This window comes from Mustelus asterias, unplaced genomic scaffold, assembly GCF_964213995.1.
Source record: "Mustelus asterias unplaced genomic scaffold, sMusAst1.hap1.1 HAP1_SCAFFOLD_4537, whole genome shotgun sequence".
In the NCBI taxonomy this organism is placed as follows: Eukaryota; Metazoa; Chordata; class Chondrichthyes; order Carcharhiniformes; family Triakidae; genus Mustelus; species Mustelus asterias.
Genome location: NW_027594480.1, coordinates 1 through 17,099, shown reverse-complemented (window position 1 = coordinate 17,099; position 17,099 = coordinate 1). Strand labels below are relative to the sequence as shown.

Here is a 17,099-nt window from a genome sequence, read left to right as displayed (position 1 = left end):
GATTAGAGAGAGAGAGAGGAAATCAGCCAGGGTTCCTGCTCCTGATCACTGTCCAGTGATCCCTGGGTTAGAGAGAGAGAGAGGGGAAATCAGCCAGGATTCCTGCTCCTGATCCCTGTCCAGTGATCCCTGGGTTAGAGAGAGAGGGGAAATCAGCCAGGGTTCCTGCTCCTGATCCCTGTCCAGTGATCCCTGGGTTAGAGAGAGAGGGGAAATCAGCCAGGGTTCCTGCTCCTGATCCCTGTCCAGTGATCCCTGGATTAGAGAGAGAGAGAGGAAATCAGCCAGGGTTCCTGCTCCTGATCCCTGTCCAGTGATCCCTGGGTTAGAGAGAGAAGGGAAATCAGCCAGGGTTCCTGCTCCTGATCCCTGTCCAGTGATCCCTGGGTTAGAGAGAGAGAGGGGGGAAATCAGCCAGGGTTCCTGCTCCTGATCCCTGTCCAGTGATCCCTGGGTTAGAGAGAGAGAGAGAGGGGAAATCAGCCAGTGTTCCTGCTCCTGATCCCTGTCCAGTGATCCCTGGGTTAGAGAGAGAGGGGAAATCAGCCAGTGTTCCTGCTCCTGATCCCTGTCCAGTGACCCCTGGGTTAGAGAGAGAGGGGAAATCAGCCAGGGTTCCTGCTCCTGATCACTGTCCAGTGATCCCTGGGTTAGAGAGAGAGAGAGAGGGGAAATCAGCCAGTGTTCCTGCTCCTGATCCCTGTCCAGTGATCCCTGGGTTAGAGAGAGAGGGGAAATCAGTGAGGGTTCCTGCTGCCTGGGTTTGACCATGGATGTGTTACCCCGTGTTTAAATTCTGTGCCAATACTGTTGGTTTGCGAGAATGGGTCTCCTCAGTCTCCGTACCCTGAGATCCTGTATCAGCGACTATTCATCATCTCCAGGAGAGATCGAGCTACTGATAGCGGTGATACTGGACCCAGTGTGTGAGAGAGAGTACGCGTGGCAGGGAGGGAGAGAGTGTGTGCACGCGAGGCAGGGAGGGAGAGAGTGTGTGTACGCGAGGCAGGGGAGAGTGTGAACGCGAGGCAGGGAGGGAGAGTGTGTACGCGAGGCAGGGAGAGTGTGTGTGTACGCGAGGCAGGGAGAGTATGTGTGTACGCGAGGCAGGGGAGAGTGTGAACGCGAGGCAGGGAGAGTATGTGTGTACGCGAGGCAGGGGAGAGTGTGAACGCGAGGCAGGGAGAGTATGTGTGTACGCGAGGCAGGGGAGAGTGTGAACGCGAGGCAGGGAGAGTGTGTGTGTACGCGAGGCAGGGGAGAGTGTGAACGCGAGGCAGGGAGATTATGTGTGTACGCGAGGCAGGGAGAGTGTGTGTGTACGCGAGGCAGGGAGAGTATGTGTGTACGCGAGGCAGGGAGAGTGTGTGTGTACGCGAGGCAGGGAGAGTATGTGTGTACGCGAGGCAGGGAGAGTGTGTGTGTACGCGAGGCAGGGAGAGTGTGTGTGTACGCGAGGCAGGGAGAGTGTGTGTGTACGCGAGGCAGGGAGAGTGTGTGTGTACGCGAGGCAGGGAGAGTGTGTGTGTACGCGAGGCAGGGAGAGTGTGTGTGTACGCGAGGCAGGGAGAGTGTGTGTGTACGCGAGGCAGGGAGAGTGTGTGTGTACGCGAGGCAGGGAGAGTGTGTGTGTACGCGAGGCAGGGAGAGTGTGTGTGTACGCGAGGCAGGGAGAGTGTGTGTGTACGCGAGGCAGGGAGAGTATGTGTGTACGCGAGGCAGGGAGAGTGTGTGTACGCGAGGCAGGGAGAGTATGTGTGTACGCGAGGCAGGGAGAGTGTGTATGTACGCGAGGCAGGGAGAGTGTGTACGCGAGGCAGGGAGAGTGTGTGTACGCGAGGCAGGGAGAGTGTGTGTACGCGAGGCAGGGAGAGTGTGTGTGTACGCGAGGCAGGGAGAGTGTGTGTGTACGCGAGGCAGGGAGAGTGTGTGTGTACGCGAGGCAGGGAGAGTGTGTGTGTACGCGAGGCAGGGAGAGTGTGTGTGTACGCGAGGCAGGGAGAGTGTGTGTGTACGCGAGGCAGGGAGAGTGTGTGTGTACGCGAGGCAGGGAGAGTGTGTGTGTACGCGAGGCAGGGAGAGTGTGTGTGTACGCGAGGCAGGGAGAGTGTGTGTGTACGCGAGGCAGGGAGAGTGTGTGTGTACGCGAGGCAGGGAGAGTGTGTGAGTACGCGAGGCAGGGAGAGTGTGTGTGTACGCGAGGCAGGGAGAGTGTGTGTGTACGCGAGGCAGGGAGAGTGTGTGTGTACGCGAGGCAGGGAGAGTGTGTGTGTACGCGAGGCAGGGAGAGTGTGTGCGTACGCGAGGCAGGGAGAGTGTGTGCGTACGCGAGGCAGGGAGAGTGTGTGCGTACGCGAGGCAGGGAGAGTGTGTGCGTACGCGAGGCAGGGAGAGTGTGTGCGTACGCGAGGCAGGGAGAGTGTGTGCGTACGCGAGGCAGGGTGTGTATATGCAGATAGTCAGTGTGTGTCAATGGGCATTTCTCACTTTTGTATCTTTTTTATGATCTTGTGCTGCAGAGAATAAAAGCAGATGGTGACACCCATGCTTCTGTGGTTTTAATTTTCATATGTTAGATATTTATAGAACATTACAGCGCAGTACAGGCCCTTCGGCCCTCGATGTTGCGCTGACCAGTGGAACCAATCTAAAGCCCCTCTAATCTACACTATTCCAATATCATCCATATGTTTATCCAATAACCACTTGAACGCTCTCAATGTTGACGAATCCACCACTGCTGCAGGCAGGGCATTCCACACCCTTACTACTCTCTGAGTAAAGAACCTACCTCTAACATCTGTCCTATATCTCTCACCCCTCAATTTAAAGCTATGTCCCCTCATGCTAGCCATCACCATCCGAGGAAAAAGGCTCTCACTATCCACCCTATCTAATCCTCTGATCATCTTGTATGCCTCTATTAAGTCACCTCTTAACCTTCTTCTCTCTAAGGAAAACAACCTCAAGTCCCTCAGCCTTTCCTCATACGATTTTCCCACCGTACCAGGCAACATCCTGGTAAATCTCCTCTGCACCCTTTCCAACACTTCCACATCTTTCCTATAATACGGCGACCAGAACTGTACGCAATACTCCAAATGCGGCCGCACCAGAGTTTTGTACAGTTGCAGCATGACCTCCTGGCTCCGAAACTCAATCCCTCTACCAATAAAAGCTAACACACCGTACGCCTTCTTAACAACCCTATCAACCTGGGTGCCAACTTTCAGGGATCTATGCACATGGACACCCAGATCCCTCTGTTCATCCACACTACCAAGTATCTTACCATTAGCCCAGTACTCTGTATTCCTGTTACTCCTTCCAAAGTGAATCACCTCACACTTTTCCGCATTGAACTCCATTTGCCACCTCTCAGCCCAGCTCTGCAGCTTATCTATGTCCCTCTGTAACCTGCCACTTCCCTCCGCACTGTCCACAACTCCATCGACTTTAGTGTCATCCGCAAATTTACTAACCCATCATTCTACGCACTCATCCAGGTCATTTATAAAAATGACAAACAGCAGTGGCCCCAAAACAGATCCTTGCGGTACACCACTAGTAACTGAACTCCAGGATGAACATTTCCCATCAACCACCACCCTTTGTTTTCTTACAGCTAGCCAATTCCTGATCCAAACCACTAAATCACCCTCAATCCCATGCCTCCGTATCTTCTGCAATAGTTTACCGTGGGGAACCTTATCAAACGCTTTACTGAAATCCATATACGCCACATCAACCGCTTTACCCTCATCCACCTCCTTGGTCACCTTCTCAAAGAACTCAATAAGGTTTGTGAGGCACGACCTACCCTTCACAAAACCGTGCTGACTATCCCTAATCAAATTATTCCTGTCTAGATGATTATAAATCCTATCTCTCATATTCCTTTCCAAACCTTTGCCCACAACAGAAGTAAGGCTCACCGGTCTATAATTACCAGGGTTGTCTCTACTCCCCTTCTTGAACAAGGGGACAACATTTGATATCCTCCAGTCTTCTGGCACTGTTCCTGTAGACAATGACGACCTAAAGATCAAAGCTAAAGGCTCTGCAATCTCCTCTCTCGCCTACCAGAGAATCCTGGGATAAATCCCATCCGGCCCAGGGGACTTATCTATTTTCACACTTTCCAGAATTGCTAACACCTCCTCTTTATTAACCTCAATCCTGTCTAGTCCAATAGCCTGTATCTCAGTTTTCCCCTCGACAACATTGTCTTTTTCCTGCGTGAATACTGACGAAAAATATTCATTTAGTGCCTCTCCTATCTCTTCAGACTCCACGCACAACTTCCCACTCCTGTCCTTGACTGACCCTAATCTTACCCTAGTCATTCTCTTACTCCTGACATACCTATAGAAAGCTTTAGGGTTTTCCTTGATCCTACCTGCCAAAGACTTCTCATGTCCCCTCCTGGCTCTTCTTAACTCTCTCTTTAAGTCCTTCCTGGCTAACTTGTAACTCTCAAGGGCCCTAACTGAGCCTTCAAGTCTCATCTTAACATAAGTCTCCTTCTTCCTCTTCACAAGAGATTCAACTTCTTTAGTAAACCACAGTTCCCTCACTCGACCATTTCCTCCCTGCCTGACAGGTACATACTTATCAAGGACACCAAGTAGCTGTTCCTTGAACAAGCTCCACATTTCAATTGTGCCCATCCCCTGCAGTTTCCTTCCCCAACCGATGCATCCTAAATCTCTCCTAATCGCATCACAATTTCCTTTCCCCCAGCTATAACTCTTGCCCTTTGGTATATACCTATCCTTTTCCATTGCTAAAGTAAACGTAATCGAATTGTGGTCACTGTCACCAAAGTGCTCCCCTACCTCCAAATCTAACACCTGGCCTGGTTCATTACCCAGTACCAAATCCAATGTGGCCTCGCCTCTTGTTGGTCTATCTACATACTGCGTCAGGAAGCCTTCCTGCACACACTGGACAAAAACTGACCCCTCTAAAGTACTCGAACTATAGCTTTTCCAGTCAATATTTGCAAAGTTAAAGTCCCCCTCTGACAGTGCGGCACTCCCTCAGCACTGACCCTCTGACAGTGCGGCACTCCCTCAGTACTGACCCTCTGACAGTGCGGCACTCCCTCAGTACTGACCCTCTGACAGTGCGGCACTCCCTCAGTACTGACCCTCTGACAGTGCGGCACTCCCTCAGTACTGACCCTCTGACAGTGCGGCACTCCCTCAGTACTGACCCTCTGACAGTGCGGCACTCCCTCAGTACTGGCACCGGGGTGGGGGTGTGAGAGTGTCAGTGTGGATAAAGCGTGCAATGTTTTCAGCTGGAACAGGGAACCGGATCCCGAGGGATTGGGTTCCAGCTGCTCTGGGAGCCTGTGGAAAGCAGTTTTAACCTGAATGTGAGACGGGATGCAGCAGTCCATTGTTAAAAGATCACATTGTCAGAGTGATGCCTTTACCGAGACAATGATTAACCATGGGGAGCGTGAGGGTTTATCATTAATCCGCTCGGTTCGAACATTACTTCCTGATTCAGCCTCCCCGTCTCTCTGAGTGAGAGTCTACGCCAGGAATACAAACCAGTGCACTCTCCTGTTTCAATCCGCCTTCACCCTGTTCCAGCTCTGCCTCCACCCTCCACATCGGCACCATTCCAGCCCGGGAAGGAACCCCCCACTGAGGCGGTCGGAGCGGAGGAGATGCTGGAGAGCGACCGAGTGATGGGAGTGACTGCAGGTAGGGGGGATATTCGGGTAAGCGTTCTCCAAGGCGGCCTTCGCGACACACGACAGCGCAGAGTCGCTGAGCAGAAACTGATAGCCAAGTTCCGCACACACGAGGACGGCCTGAACCGGGATATTGGGTTCATGTCACACTATTTGTAACTCCCACAGTTGCGTGGACCTGCAGAGTTTCACTGGCTGTCTTGTCTGGAGACAATACACATCTTTTTAGCCTGTCTTGATGCTCTCTCCACTCACATTGTTTCGTTTCTTAAAGACTGGATTAGTTGTAAGTATTCGCATTCCAACCATTATTCATGTAATTTGAGTCTGTGTCTTTATAAACTCTGTTTGTGAACAGAATTCCCACTCACCTGAAGAAGGGGCTTAGAGCTCCGAAAGCTTGTGTGGCTTTTGCTGCCAAATAAACCTGTTGGACTTTAACCTGGTGTTCATAAACTTCTTACTGTAGGGGGGAGTGACAGGTTAGACTCAGTACCCGCTGTCAGCAGGGCCTGGGGTGGCACCTGAGAGGGGAATGAAGCCCCCCCATCTCCCCCACCCCCCTGGCTGTGAGAGACTCAGAGTGAACTTCACACAGCCTGAGTGAGAGAGCAAGGCCGACTCCACTGCTCACACTCACTCTCTCTCTCTCTCACACACAGTCACTGCACCGGGGGGAGTGTGGCTCTGGATTATGGAGCTCAAATCCCAGAGTATATACATCTACCCCCGACAGTGCGGCACTCCCTCAGTACTGACCCTCTGACAGTGCGGCACTCCCTCAGCACTGACCCCCTGACAGTGCGGCACTCCCTCAGCACTGACCCTCTGACAGTGCGTCACTCCCTCCGTACTGACCCTCTGACAGTGCGGCACTCCCTCCGTACTGACCCTCTGACAGTGCGGCACTCCCTCAGTACTGATCCTCTGACAGTGCGGCACTCCCTCAGCACTGACCTCTGACAGTGCGGCACTCCCTCAGCACTGACCCTCTGACAATGTGGCACTCCCTCAGCACTGACCCTCTGACAGTGCGGCACTCCCTCAGTACTGACCCTCTGACAGTGCAGCACTCCCTCAGTACTGACCCTCTGACAGTGCGGCACTCCCTCAGCACTGACCCTCTGACAGTGTGGCACTCCCTCAGCACTGACCCTCTGACAGTGCGGCACTCCCTCAGTACTGACCCTCTGACAGTGCAGCACTCCCTCAGTACTGACCCTCTGACAGTGCGGCACTCCCTCAGGACTGACCCTCTGACAGTGCAGCGCTCCCTCAGTTCTGACCCCCCGACAGTGCGGCACTCCCTCAGCACTGACCCTCTGACAGTGTGGCACTCCCTCAGTACTGACCCTCTGACAGTGCAGCGCTCCCTCAGCACTGACCCCCCGACAGTGCGGCACTCCCTCAGCACTGACCCCCTGACCGTGCAGCGCTCCCTCAGTTCTGACCCCCTGACAGTGCGGCACTCCCTCAGCACTGACCCTCTGACAGTGCGGCACTCCCTCAGTACTGACTCTCTGACAGTGCGGCACTCCCTCAGTACTGACCCTCTGACAGTGCGGCGTTCCCTCAGAACTGACCCTCTGACAGTGCGGCACTCCCTCAGCACTGACCCTCTGACAGTGCGGCACTCCCTCAGCACTGACCCTCTGACAGTGCGGCACTCCCTCAGCACTGACCCTCTGACAGTGCGGCACTCCCTCAGCACTGACCCTCTGACAGTGCAACTCTCCCTCAGCACTGACCCTCTGCCAGTGCAGCACTCCCTCAGCACTGACCCTCTGACAGTGCGGCACTCCCTCAGCACTGACCCTCTGACAGTGCGGCACTCCCTCAGTACTGACCCTCTGACAGTGCAGCACTCCCTCAGCACTGACCCTCTGACAGTGCAACTCTCCCTCAGCACTGACCCTCTGACAGTGCAACTCTCCCTCAGCACTGACCCTCTGACAGTGCAGCACTCCCTCAGCACTGACCCTCTGACAGTGCGGCACTCCCTCAGCACTGACCCTCTGACAGTGCGGCACTCCCTCAGTACTGACCATCTGACAGTGCAGCACTCCCTCAGTACTGACCCTCTGACAGTGCAGCACTCCCTCAGCACTGACCCTCTGATAGTGCAGCACTCCCTCAGCACTGACCCTCTGACAGTGCGGCACTCCCTCAGTACTGACCCTCTGACAGTGTGGCACTCCCTCAGCACTGACCCTCTGACAGTGCGGCACTCCCTCTGCACTGACCCTCTGACAGTGTGACGCTCCCTCAGCACTGACCCTCTGACAGTGCGGCACTCCCTCTGCACTGACCCTCTGACAGTGTGGCACTCCCTCAGCACTGACCCTCTGACAGTGTGACGCTCCCTCAGCACTGACCCTCTGACAGTGCGGCACTCCCTCTGCACTGACCCTCTGACAGTGTGGCACTCCCTCAGCACTGACCCTCTGACAGTGCAGTACTCCCTCAGCACTGACCCTCTGACAGTGCGGCACTCCCCCAGTACTGGCACCGGGGTGGGGGTGTGAGAGTGTCAGTGTGGATAAAGCGTGCAATGTTTTCAGCTGGAACAGGGAACCGGATCCCGAGGGATTGGGTTCCAGCTGCTCTGGGAGCCTGTGGAAAGCAGTTTTAACCTGAATGTGAGACGGGATGCAGCAGTCCATTGTTAAAAGATCACATTGTCAGAGTGATGCCTTTACCGAGACAATGATAAACCATGGGGAGCGTGAGGGTTTATCATTAATCCCCTCGGTTAGAACACTTGCTTACTTCCTGATTCAGCCTCCCCGTCTCTCTGAGTGAGAGTCTACGCCAGGAATACAAACCTGTGCACTCTCCTGTTTCAATCCGCCTTCACCCTGTTCCAGCTCTGCCTCCACCCTCCACATCGGCACCATTCCAGCCCGGGAAGGAACCCCCCACTGAGGAGGTCGGAGCGGAGGAGATGCTGGAGAGCGACCGAGTGATGGGAGTGACTGCAGGTAGGGGGGAGTGACAGGTTAGACTCAGTACCCACTGCCAGCAGGGCCTGGGGTGGCACCTGAGAGGGGAATGAAGCCCCCCCATCTCCCCCCCACCCCCCCCAGCAGCCCCCCCTCACCCCCACCCCCCCCCATCTCCCCACCCCCCTGGCTGTGAGAGACTCAGAGTGAACTTCACACAGCCTGAGTGAGAGAGCAAGGCCGACTCCACTGCTCACACTCACTCTCACAGTCACTGCACCGGGGGGCGGGGTGTGGCTCTGGATTATGGAGTTCAAATCCCAGAGTATATACATCTACCCCCGACAGTGCGGCACTCCCTCAGCACTGACCCTCTGACAGTGCGGCACTCCCTCAGTACTGACCCTCTGACAGTGCGGCACTCCCTCAGCACTGACCCTCTGACAGTGCGGCACTCCCTCAGTACTGACCCTCTGACAGTGCGGCACTCCCTCAGTACTGACCCTCTGACAGTGTGGCACTCCCTCAGCACTGACCCTCTGACAGTGCGGCACTCCCTCAGCACTGACCCTCTGACAGTGCGGCACTCCCTCAGTACTGACCCTCTGACAGTGTGGCACTCCCTCAGCACTGACCCTCTGACAGTGCAGCACTCCCTCAGTACTGACCCTCTGACAGTGCGGCACTCCCTCAGTACTAACCCTCTGACAGTGCGGCACTCCCTCAGTACTGACCCTCTGACACTGCGGCACTCCCTCAGTACTGACCCTCTGACAGTGCGGCACTCCCTCAGTACTGACCCTCTGACAGTGCAGCACTCCCTCAGTACTGACCCTCTGACAGTGCGGCACTCCCTCAGTACTGACCCTCTGACAGTGCGGCACTCCCTCAGCACTGACCCTCTGACAGTGCGGCACTCCCTCAGCACTGACCCTCTGACAGTGCGGCACTCCCTCAGTACTGACCCTCTGACAGTGCGGCACTCCCTCAGCACTGACCCTCTGACAGTGCAGCACTCCCTCAGTACTGACCCTCTGACAGTGCGGCACTCCCTCAGTACTAACCCTCTGACAGTGTGGCACTCCCTCAGTACTGACCCTCTGACACTGCGGCACTCCCTCAGTACTGACCCTCTGACAGTGCGGCACTCCCTCAGTACTGACCCTCTGACAGTGCAGCACTCCCTCAGTACTGACCCTCTGACAGTGCGGCACTCCCTCAGTACTGACCCTCTGACAGTGCAGCACTCCCTCAGTACTGACCCTCCGACAGTGCAGCACTCCCTCAGCACTGACCCTCTGACAGTGCGGCACTCCCTCAGTACTGACCCTCTGACAGTGCGGCACTCCCTCAGTACTGACCCTCTGACAGTGCGGCACTCCCTCAGCACTGACCCTCTGACAGTGCGGCACTCCCTCAGTACTGACCCTCTGACAGTGCAGCACTCCCTCAGCACTGACCCTCTGACAGTGCGGCACTCCCTCAGTACTGACCCTCTGATAGTGCGGCACTCCCTCAGCACTGACCCTCTGACAGTGCGGCACTCCCTCAGTACTGACCCTCTGACAGTGCGGCACTCCGTCAGCACTGACCCTCTGACAGTGCGGCACTCCCTCAGCACAGACCCTCTGACAGTGCGGCACTCCCTCAGCACTGACCCTCTGACAGTGCGGCACTCCCTCAGTACTGACCCTCTGACAGTGCGGCACTCCCTCAGTACTGACCCTCTGACAGTGCAGCACTCCCTCAGCACTGACCCTCTGACAGTGCGGCACTCCCTCAGTACTGACCCTCTGACAGTGCGGCACTCCCTCAGTACTGACCCTCTGACAGTGCGGCACTCCCTCAGTACTGACCCTCTGACAGTGCAGCACTCCCTCAGTACTGACCCTCTGACAGTGCGGCACTCCCTCAGCACTGACCCTCTGACAGTGCAGCACTCCCTCAGTACTGACCCTCTGACAGTGCGGCACTCCCTCAGTACTGACCCTCTGACAGTGCGGCACTCCCTCAGTACTGACCCTCTGACAGTGCGGCACTCCCTCAGTACTGACCCTCTGACAGTGCGGCACTCTCTCAGTACTAACCCTCTGACAGTGCGGCACTCCCTCAGTACTGACCCTCTGACACTGCGGCACTCCCTCAGTACTGACCCTCTGACAGTGCGGCACTCCCTCAGTACTGACCCTCTGACAGTGCAGCACTCCCTCAGTACTGACCCTCCGACAGTGCGGCACTCCCTCAGCACTGACCCTCCGACAGTGCGGCACTCCGTCAGCACTGACCCTCTGACAGTGCAGCACTCCCTCAGCACTGACCCTCTGACAGTGCGGCACTCCCTCAGTACTGACCCTCTGACAGTGCGGCACTCCCTCAGTACTGACCCTCTGACAGTGCGGCACTCCCTCAGCACTGACCCTCTGACAGTGCGGCACTCCCTCAGTACTGACCCTCTGACAGTGCAGCACTCCCTCAGCACTGACCCTCTGACAGTGCGGCACTCCCTCAGCACTGACCCTCTGACAGTGCGGCACTCCCTCAGCACTGACCCTCTGACAGTGCGGCACTCCCTCAGTACTGACCCTCTGACAGTGCGGCACTCCCTCAGCACTGACCCTCTGACAGTGCGGCACTCCCTCAGTACTGACCCTCTGACAGTGCGGCACTCCCTCAGCACTGACCCTCTGACAGTGCGGCACTCCCTCAGCACTGACCCTCTGACAGTGCGGCACTCCCTCAGCACTGACCCTCTGACAGTGCGGCACTCCCTCAGTACTGGCTCCGGCGGGGGGGTGGAGGGGGGAGAGGGCGGGGGGGGGGAGTGTGGGTCTGGATTATCAAGTCCTACAGTGTATATTTCTTGTTAATCTTGCAGATTATCCCGATTATGATTGGACTGACGTTCAGGAATATGGCAGTCCGTTCAAGCCAACATTGTTGCCTGGAATGGAGTCTCTGAGGTTCAGACCCTCAACAGCGGGCGAGGGAAGCCTCTCAGACCAGAGCCTTGGAGGGCGTGCAGAGATCCCAGAGGAGAATGGGTGGTCTTGGGATGTCCATCGTCCTGCCAGGGAGGCTCCATTCTCAATGCTCAAGAAACGCTTGCTCAGGTGGGTAATTGGGTTCAATAGCGGTGAGTTTGAATCCAGTGTGTATCCTCCAATCGGAGGGATTGGTGGGTCAGAGATGACCCTCTCCCCTCCCTCAGTCTGCGGGGAAGGTTGGAACTTCTCCACCGGGGCTGGTTGGGGATCCGTCACTCCCCCGGGGGACTGAGCCCTCCGCGTGGGTTAGGGATGTGGGTGGAGATGGGCCTGGAGTTTGCAAGAATGTTAACACTGATTCTAACGCACTTCAGGCGGTTCCGGAGCCAATCTTCAGGGACAGTCAGCAGCTGGCAAATGTGGATAGCTGCACGGCAGCGCTCAGTCAAACACTTCCGCACGGAGACCAGGAATGTGCTGTCCTATCTGGAGATGTGGAAGAAATCACTGCATCATATTGAAGGTATGGATGGCCAGGATAGAAAATATCAGAAATTCAGCAGGGTAAGGATCACTCACTATGTAACTGTGCAGAGTCACTGTTTATTCAGCAGGGTAAGGATCGCTCACTGTGTCACTGTACAGTAACTGTTTATTCAGCAGGGTAAGGATCACTCACTGTGTAACTGTACAGAGTCACTGTTTATTCAGCAGGGTAAGGATCACTCACTGTGTAACTGTACACAGTAACTGTTTATTCAGCAGGGTAAGGATCACTCACTGTGTAACTGTACAGAGTCACTGTTTATTCAGCAGGGTAAGGATCACTCACTGTGTAACTGTACACAGTCACTGTTTATTCAGCAGGGTAAGGATCACTCACTGTGTAACTGTACACAGTCACTGTTTATTCAGCAGGGTAAGGATCACTCACTGTGTAACTGTGCAGAGTCACTGTTTATTCAGCAGGGTAAGGATCACTCACTGTGTAACTGTACAGAGTAAGAAGTTTAACAACACCAGGTTAAAGTCCAACAGGTTTATTTGGTAGCAAAAGCCACACAAGCTTTCGAGGCTCTGAGCCCCTTCTTCAGGTGAGTGGGAATTCTGTTCACAAACAGAACTTATAAGACACAGACTCAATTTACATGAATAATGGTTGGAATGCGAATACTTACAACTAATCCAGTCTTTAAGAAACAAAACAATGGGAGTGGGGAGAGCATCAAGACAGGCTAAAAAGATGTGTATTGTCTCCAGACAATACACATCTTTTTAGCCTGTCTTGATGCTCTCCCCACTCCCATTGTTTTGTTTCTTAAAGACTGGATTAGTTGTAAGTATTCGCATTCCAACCATTATTCATAATTGAGTCTGTGTCTTATAAGTTCTGTTTGTGAACAGAATTCCCACTCACCTGAAGAAGGGGCTCAGAGCCTCGAAAGCTTGTGTGGCTTTTGCTACCAAATAAACCTGTTGGACTTTAACCTGGTGTTGTTAAACTTCTTACTGTGTTTACCCCAGTCCAACGCCGGCATCTCCACATCATAACTGTACAGAGTCACTGCTTATTCAGCAGTGTAAGGATCACTCACTGTGTAACTGTACAGAGTCACTGTTTATTCAGCAGGGTAAGGATCACTCACTGTAACTGTACAGAGTCACTGTTTATTCAGCAGGGTAAGGGTCACTCACTGTGTAACTGTACACAGTCACAGTCTATTCAGCAGGGTAAGGATCACTCACTGTGTAACTGTACAGAGTCACTGCTTATTCAGCAGGGTAAGGATCACTCACTGTGTAACTGTACAGAGTCACTGTTTATTCAGCAGGGTAAGGATCACTCACTGTGTAACTGTACAGAGTCACTGCTTATTCAGCAGGGTAAGGATCACTCACTGTGTAACTGTACAGAGTCACTGCTTATTCAGCAGGGTAAGGATCACTCACTGTGTAACTGTACAGAGTCACTGTTTATTCAGCAGGGTAAGGATCACTCACTGTGTAACTGTACAGTGTCACTGTTTATTCAGCAGGGTAAGGATCACTCACTGTGTAACTGTACAGAGTCACTGTTTATTCAGCAGGGTAAGGATCACTCACTGTGTAACTGTACACAGTCACTGTTTATTCAGCAGGGTAAGGATCACTCGCTGTGTAACTGTACACAGTCACTGTTTATTCAGCAGGGTAAGGGTCACTCACTGTGTAACTGTACAGAGTCACTGTTTATTCAGCAGGGTAAGGATCACTCACTGTGTAACTGTACAGAGTCACTGTTTATTCAGCAGGGTAAGGATCACTCACTGTGTAACTGTACAGAGTCACTGTTTATTCAGCAGGGTAAGGATCACTCACTGTGTAACTGTACAGAGTCACTGTTTATTCAGCAGGGTAAGGATCACTCACTGTGTAACTGTACAGAGTCACTGTTTATTCAGCAGGGTAAGGATCACTCACTGTGTAACTGTACAGAGTCACTGTTTATTCAGCAGGGTAAGGATCACTCACTGTGTAACTGTACAGAGTCACTGTATATTCAGCAGGATAAGGATCACCCACTGCATAACTGTACAGAGTCACTGTTTATTCAGCAGGGTAAGGATCACCCACTGTGTAACTGTACAGAGTCACTGGTTATTCAGCAGGGTAAGGATCACCCACTGTGTAACTGTACAGAGTCACTGTTTATTCAGCAGGGTAAAGATCACTCACTCCCATCGGAGAGGGTGTCACAGGCTGATAGGCTGGAGGAAGTAGATGTTCGGAGGGAAGCTGTACTAGCAATTTTGAATAAACTGAAAGTTGATAAGTCCCCTGGGCCTGATTAAATATATCCTCGGATTCTTTGGGAGGCAAGGGATGAGATTGCAGAGCCTTTGGCTTTGATCTTTGGGTCCTCGCTGTCCACGGGGGTGGTGCCAGAGGACTGGAGAATGGCGAATGTTGTTCCTCTGTTTAAGAAAGGGAATAGAAATGACCCTGGTAATTATAGGCCGGTTAGTCTTACTTCGGTGGTCGGTAAGTTGATGGAAAAGGTCCTTAGGGATAGGATTTACGACCATTTAGAAAGATGCGGATTAATCCGGGATAGTCAGCACGGATTCGTGAAGGGCAAGTCTTGCCTCACAAATTTGATAGAATTTTTTGAGGAGGTAACTAAGTGTGTTGATGAAGGTAAGGCAGTTGATGTCATATACATGGATTTTAGTAAGGCGTTTGATAAAGTCCCCCACGGTCGGCTTATGAAGAAAGTAAAGATGTGTGGGATAGAGGGAAGTTTGGCCGATTGGATAGGTAACTGGCTATCTAACAGGAGACAGAGGGTGGTAGTGGATGGAAAATTTTTGGACTGGAAACCGGTTACCAGCGGAGTGCCACAGGGATCGGTGCTTGGTCCTCTGCTATTTGTAATTTTTATAAATGACTTGGAGGAGGGGGCTGAAGGGTGGATCAGTAAATTTGCTGATGACACCAAGATTGGTGGAGTAGTGGATGTGGTGGAGGGCTGTTGTAGGCTGCAAAGAGATATAGATAGGATGCAGAGCTGGGCTGAAAAATGGCAAATGGAGTTTAACCCTGATAAATGTGAGGTGATTCATTTTGGTAGGACAAATTTAAATGTGGATTACAGGGTCAAAGGTAGGGTTCTGAAGAATGAGGAGGAACAGAGAGATCTTGGGGTTCATATCCATAGATCTCTGAAGGTTGCCACTCAAGTGGATAGAGCTGTGAAGAAGGCCTATAGTGTGTTGGCGTTCATTAACAGGGGGTTTGAGTTTAAGAGCCGTGGGGTTATGCTGCAACTGTACAGGACCTTGGTGAGACCACATTTGGAATATTGTGTGCAGTTCTGGTCACCTCACTACAAGAAGGATGTGGAGACACTGGAAAGAGTGCAGAGGAGATTTACCAGGATGCTGCCTGGTTTGGAGGGTAGGTCATATGAGGAAAGGTTGAGGGAACTTGGGCTTTTCTCTTTGGAGCGGAGGAGGTTGAGAGGAGACTTGATAGAGGTTTATAAGATGATGAGGGGGATAGATAGAGTGAACGTTCAAAGACTATTTCCTCGGGTGAATGGAGTGGTAACTATGGGCATAACTATAGGGTTCATGGTGGGAGATATAGGACGGATATCAGAGGTAGGTTCTTTACGCAGAGAGTGGTTGGGGTGTGGAATGGACTGCCTGCAGTGATAGTGGAGTCAGAAACTTTAGGAACATTTAAGAAGCTATTGGATAGGCACATGGAGTACTTCGGGATGATAGGGAGGAAATAGCTTGATCTGGGTTTCAGACAAAGCTCGGCACAACATCATGGGCCGAAGGGCCTGTTCTGTGCTGTACTGTTCTCTGTTCTATGAAAGTAGTCTGTCTGTTTTTTTAATTTTGAAAGTTTTACCAGTTAGCTGAAAACACAGCTTATTGCCATCCTGCAGTAAAAAATCTATGTTTTGATGTGATGATGACTACAAGCTGCTCTGAGTTTTCAAGATCATTTGAAATCCGCATTCAACCCAGGGGATTGGCTTCCAGTGTTATGTGAGTTTGAGCCTGTGCAGTGATAAATCTGTTTAAAGGGTTTTGTTGATTGGATATTGGTTTTAATTGGAACAGATGTGAGGTATTCATTAAGAGTTATACATTATAATGGCTGTTTTGTTTCTAGTTAGTAATTGATAAACATTTTTACTAATTTTCTTTCTCTAAATGTTAACTATATTCTTAAATAAACTTTGTTTGGTAAAAGCTCCCTAGTGGGTCATTTGAATCACCCCTGAAGTGAAACCTATCATGCTTACCCGAACCAAATCCAGTGTAAAAAAAACTCATACTTCAGGCGAGCTTCATAAAACACTGGAGTTTCCCACCGGAACCAGAACAAGAGTTACTGCTTCTCCAGCAGGGTAAGGACCGAACCTCAGCACGAATCTCTCTCTCCTCTCACAGGTCACTTTGGGACAGGGATCGGGTCGTATTTCAGTTTTCTCCGATTCTTGGTGCTGCTGAACCTCAGCACGTTTTTAATCATCGCTCTGTTTGTGATGATTCCTGCCATCACGTTCGATAGACTGAGGGAAGAGGGAAGTGGGATAACAACAGGTGAGCAAGGCGCTGGATTCGCGCTCAGTTTAAACCATTCCCCAACCTGCCATTGGCTGATCAAGGGACAGGGTCTCTCACCGCTGACCATTGCTTGTCTAATTTCAGCCTCACCTCCACACAGCGGGAATTGCACAGAGTACGATCCCACACGCAAAGGGCTGGTCAACTTTTATGAGTATGCCTTGGATATCCTAACAGGAACGGTAAGTCCTGCACCAGTACTTAAGGTCAGCACTGAAGGAGAGGGAGAGAGGCAGAGGGTCAGTGCTGAGGGAGTGCCGCACTGTCAGAGGGTCAGTACCTGACAGTGCCGCACTCCCTCAGAGGGTCAGTACTGAGGCGAGCTGCCCCACACTGT

General features: G+C 52.6%; 1 protein-coding gene across 1 annotated transcript; it reads left to right on the top strand.

Moving 5' to 3' along the window:
- Nucleotides 1–823: 823 nt before the first annotated feature.
- Nucleotides 824–16,944, top strand: LOC144491138 (transmembrane channel-like protein 7; the record flags this gene model as incomplete). The annotated part of the gene is made up of 7 exons (XM_078208815.1): nt 824–926; nt 5,607–5,720; nt 8,578–8,691; nt 11,528–11,762; nt 12,011–12,159; nt 16,586–16,738; nt 16,847–16,944. Coding segments are annotated over exons 1-7 (966 nt in total), but the record flags the coding sequence as incomplete, so codon positions are not given.
- Nucleotides 16,945–17,099: the final 155 nt, after the last annotated feature.